The sequence below is a fragment of the Trichosurus vulpecula genome, chromosome 4 (genome assembly GCF_011100635.1).
Source record: "Trichosurus vulpecula isolate mTriVul1 chromosome 4, mTriVul1.pri, whole genome shotgun sequence".
In the NCBI taxonomy this organism is placed as follows: domain Eukaryota; kingdom Metazoa; phylum Chordata; class Mammalia; order Diprotodontia; family Phalangeridae; genus Trichosurus; species Trichosurus vulpecula.
The window spans coordinates 277,617,420-277,628,018 of NC_050576.1; the positions used below are offsets into that span (position 1 = coordinate 277,617,420).

At 39.2% G+C, this 10,599-nt stretch overlaps 1 protein-coding gene across 3 annotated transcripts in view; it reads left to right on the top strand.

Moving 5' to 3' along the window:
• PAX3 (paired box 3) overlaps window positions 1-4,537 on the top strand; it is a 104,514-nt gene extending 99,977 nt beyond the window's left edge. For all 3 annotated transcript variants that reach the window (XM_036757121.1, XM_036757123.1, XM_036757122.1), the window contains exons 8-9: window positions 2,856-3,102; window positions 4,503-4,537. In XM_036757121.1, the coding sequence (XP_036613016.1) occupies window positions 2,856-3,102; window positions 4,503-4,537 (282 nt within the window). The remainder of the gene's footprint in view (window positions 1-2,855; window positions 3,103-4,502) is intronic.
• The last annotated feature ends 6,062 nt before the right edge of the window (window positions 4,538-10,599 follow it).

The window sequence follows — 10,599 nt, forward strand, 5'->3', positions numbered from 1 at the left end:
TTGTATCACAAATGATGGAAATCACATTGAAGATGTTATTTATTAATATTCCAATTAAATAAAATGTGGTTGAAAATTTCATTCATTTCATTTCTTGAAAATACGCATTTTTGCCTATGTGTTCAGACTTTAGGAACACCCTGAACACACATAGACTTCCCATGATAATTGTCTCTAAGCAAGATCTATGTTTTCAAGCATTCTCAGACTCTAAAAGCACACAATTTTGTCTGATGAAGCAAAATGTGCAATGAGTAATTTTCCATGAGTTTTCCTTGCTTAAACTGGAAAACCTCAGGTGTAGCTCTTAGGGGGGAAAGCCCAACCACTGGAGAGCGAGTAATTTTTAAAAAGCTTTATAGTTTCTTAGTTATGTTCACGATTGTGAGACGAGCACATGAAATCATGACTTCTGAGCATTCAGCTCCAATGTATGACCTTCTGGTACTCTCACTGTTTGCAGTATTGATTAGGTCCTTACAAAGGCCTTTGTGTTGCAATGATTCTGAGTTTGTTTGGAGTTGTGACAGTCTACTGCTGTTAATAGGATTTTATGGACTGCCCCTTACCCCATCCCACCGTGTCCCAGGGTGTCTCTAGGTTATGGTTAGGAATCAGCTGTAGATCCTTATTTTCTTTAGGGCTTTTAAAAATAAGGCTGTTTGCCAATATTCTAAAGGAAGTAATGAGAAAAAAAGAAAATAAATAAGCAGTTTTGCAATTTCGAAATGATTTATTTTAAGTTACTATAGGAGCCAAGAGGAGGATAAGAAATAATGTTATTTTCCAGTTACAGTTGACCATGCAATATTGAAAGAATACATAATATATAAAGCATGATTCCAAATTAAATTTTAAATGGAAAACCCACAATGCTACGTCACTGAATCTGATCTTACCACCGATTTGCTCCTTCTCATAGCTGACAGGAATTGGTCTGTGGTTTTGGAGGGGATGAAGCTGGGGAAGGCATTCTGTAACAAGGTCAAGGGAAGGAGAATATAAAAACCAACTTCTTGAGATTTAAATTTCTCCTTGCTTTGTGCTCTGTTTGAATCTCACTTTATTGACAAATATATAACTTCTGGCACCCTTTCTGGTCATAGCAAGTTTAAAAAGATAAGTTTTAGAAATTTTATGAATGAGAGATGCCATGAAATGGAAAGTAGGGTATATGCGAAAAGCTGGAAAAAACAGGATTAGTTAGGAAGGGAACTGGACTAGATAGCGAAGACTCTATGGAGTAGATAGTGTCTCTCTCTCTTGAGTTGACTAGTCCTTGGACTGGGTTAAAACTCTCTGACAGGAAACTGACTGTAGATATACAGATCATTGGACCAGTTTCTAAAGGGGTTTATGATATCTCTTCTGATCATTTTTTATTCCCCTAATCCAGGCACAGGCCTGCCTCAATGCAGAAAGATGGATAAGATTGATTTTTGGTAGTTTGTTTCTCAGAGTGTGATACAGACTCCTGGGGATCCCTGAGACACTTCCAGGGGGTCTGTGAGGACAAAATGCATTATCATAATGATGCTAAGACATTTTAATATCTAATACAATATATATAAATAGATATGACCCATGTAAACCAAAGCTCTTGGGGGGATCTTCAGTACTTTTTAAGAATATAAAGGGTCTTGAGACCAAAAAATTCGAAAACTGATACTCTGGTGTATTAACTCTATTAGAAGGGGAGTACAGTTTTGTGGTTTGAACAAAGGCCTATGAGTTTCTATTTCTTCCCTATGTTGGGAATTTTGGGGGATGGGATACAGTTTCATTCTTCTATTCCTCAGATTTCCTAAATTATAACAGAAACAGTGTTAACTTAAGAACTACTTTGAGATCTTTGCATTCACAAAATTCTGAAGGAGACTTTGTTTATTCTATGATGTTTATATTAAGTGCCTACTATGTGTCAGATACTACGTTAAGTCTTTGAATGGTCCTTACCCTCAAGGCATACCCCACGAACACAAATATGTAAATATAAAATAGTTTTGAGGGTGGGAAGTTTCCAGGTATCATAGCCCTGACCTTATGTGAGAGTTTCAGAGACGGTGTGTGGGCTGAGCATTTCGCTGAATTGTGTGAACTTCAGGAAGTTATTCCTTCTTCTTGAGTTATGGTTCTCCAGCTGCAAAATTAATTATGCACTTACCTCCATCACCAGGGTGTGGCAAGGGTCACTGAGTTAATGTTTGTGAAACACTTCAACATCCTCATCTGAAAGTTGTTAGGTTACTGAGATGTTATTTGAAGAAAGAAAAGGGAAAAAAAAAAAGCTTTCGTGTTCTCCAGGATCATTGTCACAACAAAACAGACTCTTTCCAATGTATTCTATTTCTGGTTCTTCTGTCTTTATCATACAAAGCTGCTCGTCTTTTTTTTAGCTTTTCAGCAAGTGCAAAGTATGTTTGTATAGAAATTAAATGGAAAACATAGGGCGTGAAAGAAGGTTTTTTTTGTTGTTGTTTAAGAGATCAGTGCTATTAATTTTTCTTTGTTAAGATCCAGCCAAAGTATCTGTGCTTCCCTTGGGTAGGAGGACTTATGAAACATCCAGATGTAATGTTTGATCAGACATCAGAGAGGGAAAACAGAACTGTTTCGTGTGATATGTGAGCACATGTGGTACCTCTTTCTACCTCCCCATCCTTCCGAAATACTCAAGCTAAAAGTTATAATTTAGTTGTATGACATGATTGCTTTATCCCCTTGGAACGTCTAGGTCAGCCTCTGTCAATATATTTCTTTATGAATTGAAGAATGAACTCTCACGGTATTTTTCTAGCCACCTCAAAGATACAGTTCTTTGTTTTAATTTCTTCACTGTCTCTCCTTTCTTGTAGGTAATGGGACTCTTGACTAACCATGGTGGGGTACCTCACCAGCCCCAGACTGATTATGCTCTCTCCCCTCTCACTGGGGGCCTAGAACCAACCACTACTGTGTCTGCGAGCTGCAGCCAGAGACTAGACCATATGAAGAGCTTAGATAGTCTGCCAACATCTCAGTCCTATTGCCCACCAACCTACAGCACCACAGGCTATAGTATGGATCCTGTCACAGGCTACCAGTATGGACAATATGGACAAAGTGAGTACTAGGTCTCTTGAAGGGGGGTAATTAATCGCTCTTGCAAGTCTTACCATTTCATTATTTCTCTGTACTACGTAAAAGGGATGGGAAAACTATTAATTCAAACCTTGTGATATAATTATATATGTCTGTAAGAATGTATCTGTCTATAATGGTAATGGACATTTACATAGCACTTAAAGGTTTGCAAAGTGCTTCACACACGTCTCTCATTTGTGCCTCAAAACAGGCCTGTGAGGTAAGTGCTGAAGATGTTATTATCCCCATTTTACAGATGAGCACAGAAACTGAAGCTCAGAGGTGTTAAATGGCTCACCCAAAGTCATACATATAGTAAGTGCCTGAGGTGGGATTCAAACTGAGGTTTTCCTGAATTTAGTCACAACTTGACTGCTTCAAAATAATAGCTTACATTTATATAGCACCTTCAGGTTTGCTTTCCATACACTACCTCATTTAATCCTTTGGCAATGAATGTTTCAAGAGTGGAAATAAGGGCTCAGAGAAGTTAAATGATTTATCTTGGGTCAAATAGAATGTGATGTGGGATTTGAAATTATATCTATCTATCTATCTTTAATTTATCAATCTGCCTAATCCATCCATTCATCCATCCATCCATCCATCTGTCCAGCCATCTACCCATTCATTTCCATCTATCTATCTTATCTAGCTCCTGTCTGTCATTCATAAATCTGTCTAATCCACCCATTTTATTTATCATTTATCTATCTATCATTTATCAATCTATTTATCTAATCCATACATCTATTGTCCATTATTCTTTGTAATCCATCTATTCATCTATCTATAATTCACCAATTTAATCTATCTATAGTCATCTATTTTATCTAACTTCTATCATCCGTACACCTATCTAATCCATCCATCCATCCGTCCACCCACCCATCCATCCATCCATCCATCCATCCATCCATCCATCCATCCATCTATCCATCCATCTATCTATCTATCCATCTATCTCTCTATCTATTCATCCTAGAATCATATCTATTACTGAGATACTGGATCAAATAAGAGTTTGGTTGCATAATTATTTTCTTAAGTGATGTCAACAACATCTTGATGTTATTAATTGCTGAGACATGAAACCTGATTGCCATTAGGTAAAACATAAGGGTTGGCCAAGATGATATAATCACTGGCAGCCCAGTATCAGAAACACATGTTCTTAATGAGGTCAGCTCAAGACTCATTATAGTATATACTCCCAGATACACAGAGTTTTGTCAAACTTGTCCCAGGAATAAAAATATTAGTCCCTATCCTTTGATACCCCGGTATTAAATATGACATGGTCAACCTGTAGCTGACGTTGCCCCTTGCTGTGAAGTTGTCACAGCATGACTTAAAAAGCTCCTTTTGTTCTCTTGCAGGTGCCTTTCATTATCTGAAGCCAGATATCGCATAAATGAACTGTCCACTTTGAGTTCAGTCTGGTCCTGTTTCCAGTCTCCATTACATAGACAAGAAGAATCCTCTCTGAAAAAGTCAACCCCTTTGGCAGTGGGAGTGGGGGTGGGGGAGGGTCATTGTGACAGAAGGTACAGGAGAGTTGTTTTCTTTCTCCAGTAGTTGTTTTCAATATTCTCTTGGACATGTTGGACAAAACAGGTGAGAAGAGGAAGACCTTGAGCAATACAAGACCAGTGGGGCTTTTTAAGGCAACACTTTAACATGGCCACACATCAACATACTCAAACTGTTTAGTGCTGACTGAGAGAACACATTCCATTCTTGCCCCTTTGAGAAATACCCGGCCTGATTTGGACAAGCAGAATGTTCTAAAACTTAGCAGCCCTCATGCTGTCTGCTAGAACTTGTTGGATGTCCACTGTTGACATTACTATGATTTTCGAAACTGCTCAGTTTCTGAAGCGTGAGCAGAGGGGAACCCTCTAATCTTACACACTGGAAATTGACATCCACAGGCAATATCAGCATCTTTTGGAAGCTAAGACAGATATAAAGGACTTCCAGGATAAATTATTGATGATATTCTCTTTGGTAATCCAGTTGTCAATAAAGGTCATAAGCCCATTTTGCTAACGGGACATGGTATGACGTGAAGAAGAAAAATCAAACTTGGTTGTATCTTTTGGAGCGGGCTGAAGCATATGACTTTTTCCTAATCCCATGTTAACATTTGGAAGCAAGCAAGGGGGGGGGGGGGAACAGTGATGTTGATTTCCATGACTGCCTAACAATGTGCAATACTGTGTACCTCACAGAAGCTTTGGAAACATCCAAAGTGATATAAATAGAATCAGAACTATATTTTTGCAGGTGTTTTTATTTTTTCAGTACATAATTCAGTGTGGTAAAATGCAGAGATGTTGCAGTTTGCTGGACAACCAAAATCCAGTTTGCTCCTTATGATTCAAGACCATGTCAGAGAATAATGCTCTTTTTTTAAAAAAAGATTACGTTTACATTCTTTTATTTTTTGCAGAAGACAGGGCAAGAAGAGAAATGTCCATGTGGCTGACATGTAATTTTAAGTTATACGATGATATCCAATATTAAAAGAGTATAGGAATTGAGGTTTACATAAGTTTGTGTTGTGACATTGTAGAATGTCAATAAATTTGTGTTTTGAAATGTTAAGAGGAACCGGACGATGGAAGGCAGTGTTATTTATTTCTCTTTATTCTTGGAACAATGAATGAGGTAGGGCCCAAATACATTCCTTTTAGCATTAAGGACTATGAAGTAGGGAGTTAGTGAGCCTAGACATAGTACAGAGATTAGCACATACATTGGTCTTAAAGGGTGATGGACAAAAGAAATACTCTCTTTGTGTTGCAGCCTCTACCAACAACAACGTGTTGTAAAAATGTCTTTCATGTAAAAAGTGCAGTAAATATTTACTATTTATAATGAATAAACAGTTATGAAAACTTGCAAAACCCTGATTTCTCCCCTCTGAAAATCTGATGAATTAAATCTTTTTTAAAAAAAATCTGTAAATGAGGTGCCTACTTGACACATGACCTTCAGGCTATATTTTTCACATCAGAACACAACCCAGACAAATAATACTGTATGTATGCCCCACACCTCTATGTCCTGAAAGATGGCCTTTATGCACTGTGGTATTTAAGATTGAGGTATACATTTTCACAGGTGTGGCATCGAGAATAAACCCCCAATCCCACTTTTGCTCTCTACCTCTGGTTCTCAGACCTATCAAATTCCTCTACTGTAGCTCTGGCTTCATGTTTTCCCCTGGACTCCATTTCCCTGTCTACATTCCCTGTTGATCTGTCAGCATGTGTCCCCTACCTAGAAATCCTGGGCTGCCTCTATTACTATAGAAATCCTTATTCATGACATTTATTCACCTTTAAATTGACAGCTCCCTTGGATTCTGTCATGAAAATGTTCATCTCTACCCTGTTATATGCAGAAAGATCTGAAAGCATTTGGCTCCATCCTTTAAAATTCCTAGACACTGCCCTTTTATTGCATTATTCAATATAATAACAATGAAAATAATTATAGCTAGCATTTATGTAGTTCTTACCATATACCAGGTGCAGTGCTATTATTTATTATATTTGTCTCATTTGATCCTCACAATAACTCTGGAAGATAGGGGCTATTATTATCTCCCTTTTACAGATGAGAAAACTGAGGCAAAAGATTTTTTTTTTAAGTAACTTGCCCAGTGTCACACAGCTAGGAAGTATCTGTGACTGGATTTGAACTCAGGTCTTCCTGACTTCAGGCCCATTACTCTATCAATGATACCACTTAACTACCTATGATAGTTTCATAGTTGGAAGGAACCTTAGTGTATAAGTCATGGTGTCCAACCCTATACCTTTCTCCCCAAATCTGGTTTTGTATATGAGGAGACTGAGACCCAGGGAAGTTAAGTTATGTGTCTACCCAATTCAGGTCTTTTAACTTCATTCTAAGCCCTCATTCCATGTTGCCTACTGTTACAAGACTTCCAATACACGTAGCCACATCTCAGCGTATCTTGTGAATCCTGCTTCCCTACCCTTTCTTTCACACTCCCACCTTTCTATTTAAATGGAAAGTCTTGTCTTTAACAGTTCCTAGAAGATGTCACCATTTTCCCTTCATGTTACCAATCCTCTACCATCATGTCTAGCCTTGTTTACAAAATCAGAACTTTGTCCCAGGCACCACCCAACAACAGCATTGGACATACGATGGATGGGGAGAAGTGCGAAGTGGGGGCTGTGGAGACTTTTGGCAGGTTGCTAACTTCATGTATTGTTGTTTTCAATCATGAAACCTAGTGTTTATCAGTCTCAAAAAGAACATGATTGAAATGCAGGTGGGGCCATGAACCTTCCCTTACTGATGGAAGAGAACATTTTGTTATTGCTTATTATATATTTAAACTGGTTTTCTATTAGAAATTTGGGTCCTAGTAAACATTGGAAATGGATGGGAAACAGGGAGAGGAAGATGAGATTCAAGAGCCATGATTACAGCCAGAGCACAGGGAGATAGGTGGAACAAGAAAGTTGGTGAGGAGAGGTGTAGGTTGTTCATTGGCCTCAGGGTGTATCTATTGTTCAGATCCTGAGAAGGAAGGATGAGTGGGTGAGTAGGGGAGTCCACCAACAGGACCATCAACAGGTTCAGATTGAAAACAAGTTGATCTGGGAGGGGATCCATGTTGGGAACAAAATGGGAACTTGAGACTTTTGGAAGGAAGTCAGGGAAGACTACTTCCACATGGATTCCAGAAAGAAGAGGAACCCAGATATCAATCTGTCCATATAACATTTATACAGTGCTTTGCAAAGCACTTCATATACGTCAATCTTGTTTGATCCTCACAACAACCTTGAAAAGTAGATGCTATTGTTATGACCCCCATTTTATAGATTAAGGGGTTCATGTCAGGTCACACAGCAGTATGTTTGAGGTAGATTTGAACTCAGGTTTTCCCTGACTCCTGGACTTAGTGCACTCTAGACTATACCACCCAGCTGCTCAGTAATGTAATTGGAAAAGCCAGTATTTCTCCAAAGAGGGCAGACAGGCCATAATTGCCTAGTAGGTTTGCTCCAAACAAACTTACCAGGATAGAGAGAATGAACAAATAGTAACAGCTGATAGCTAACATTTGTATAGTAGTTTAAGGTTTGCAAAGAGCTTTACAAAAATCTTATTTTATCCTCATAACAGCCCTGGTAGGTAGGTGCTAATATCTCCATTTTACAGATGAGGAAATAGGCAGTGAGGTGAAATGATTTGCTTAGTCATCCAGCTAAGAAGTGTCTAAGGCTGGATTTAAACTCAGATTTTCCTGAATCATGATCCATTGCTCTCCACTGCAGCCCTCTAGCTGACAAGGAGGATTCAAGGGAGGGGTATGCGGGAGTCAGCACAGACTGGCTTTCAAGAGCCAATTTTAAAGTTTTCAGCACAAACATTTACAACTCAGAAACTGGCACACGCTTCAGGTTAAGACTTGATTTATTTTTTTTTTTGTTGATTTAAGAAAGCAATAGAGAAAATATTAATAATGTGGATTAAACTCTAAAGGGTCTCAAAGAGGCAGCTAGGTGACTCAGTGGATAGAGCACTGACCCTGGAGTCAGGAAGACCTGAGTTCAAATTTGACCTCAGACACTTACCAGGGCAAGTCACTTAATGTTTGCCTCAGTTTCCTCAACTGTAAAATAGGGATAATAATACTACCTACTTCGCAGGGTTATGATAGGGCTTAAATGAGATAATTTTTGTAAAAAGTGATTAGCACAATGTCTGGCACATAGTAGGTGCTCTTCAAATGCTTGTTCCCTCGTGTGTGCATTTCTGCCCAGCAGAGAGCCAGTTGTTAAACATTTATAAGCACACCACTGGTTTAAGGGCAAAAGAAAGTTTCTGGGAGCCATAGCCGGGGAGATGTAAGTGAGGAAGGAGGAAGTCAATGCAGAAAGATATAAGGCCTTAAGAAGGAATCTCGGGAGGCTGGGAAAGGAGAGCTTTGGTTAGAACACTGGAAGATAAGACCCAGGACTTCTGCGGTCCACAGCCAGTGAGACTGATGACTAAGGAAGTAGCCTTGCAAACCTCAAGCTCAGGGGAGGATTTATGGCATTGGGGATGGTGATGGTAGAGGCAGAGAAGGACATGCTTGTGGTGGGAAAACAACAACAACAAACAGGCTTGACCCAAAGTAGAGAAACATTCTAGAAGGGGTGAGATCCCAAACGGCCAGAGGATCATGGAACCTCAGAGCTGGAACAGCCAACTAGTACAACATGTTCCTCTGAAAGACACCTTCTAGAAAACAGCTGACTAGTAATTATCCAGAAACCCTTCAATGAAGGAATCCTACTGGGGATGGAGGCAGTCATGTCAGTTCTGATCGTTAGGAAGTTTTTCCTGTTTTAAAGCCTCAAGCTGCCTTGTTACAACTTCCACTCACTTTTTCCTAGTCTTAGCCTTTGGGGCCAAACAGAATGAGTCTAATCCCTCTTTGATGTGACAACTTTTCAAATACTTGAAGATATCAGTTTTGACAGTTCAATCTATTGTGGCTAGAAAACTAGAGATCGATCTAATGTTCAGCCCAGATAGGACTGGGCCAGTTATCTCTGAGGCCAACACCTGGAAGAAGGGACAAGAGAACACACTGAGAAGAGTGGGGAAACTAAGAAAGACCAAGGCCTAATTTCCTGTATATTGATATAAAGGACCAGGGCTTCTTGTACATTTCCCTTTGATATTTTAACCCTTTGTATGCTTCCCTGTTACAACAAAACCCTTAAAAATGGGGAGTTTAGTGGTGTGGAACATAATTTCATGATAAAACTCTCTCTACCAACTTTCCAATGACCGTAAATAGGCCCTGGAGAGTTATATGAGGCTCATAGAGGTTAGACTGACTTGTCTGGGTTTCTCAAGTAGCAAGTGCCAGAGGCAGATCTGAACCCAGGTGTACTTGACTCTTTAATGCTGATGCTTTATCTACTATCCCACACTGCTTCTTTGAGGGAGCAGAGTCACTGAAAAGAGAAAAGGCAAGCAAACAAACAAAAACCTTTGAGTCCAAAGCTGCGCTGGTTAGTAAGGAATCCAGGCCAAAGGGGGAATGCAGTGGCAGTTAGAAACCAGTAGGGGGAGCCATCCAGCAAACCATTTGTTGGGAGAAGAAAAGTTGGGGATTGTGGGATGCCTTCACAGGCGCCATAGTGTATAAGATGCTACCAAAAAATATGGTTCAATTCATCGGTCCCATTTCACAAAAACCTTGTTAAAAATGCAGGATATGTAAGACCTAACTCAAAAGAAATGTGGTTACAACATGACCATTTTCCCTCCTGTCTCTCTGTCTCAGTATTGATGATGTCTTTGTGTTCCTCCAGTTTCTTAAGTCTCCATATTGGTTTCTTTTGTGTCTTGTGCTCTGGTTATCTCTTTTCTCTGCCTTCATTTTATCTCTCTGTTTCTCTATTTTTATGTTGCTTTATTTGT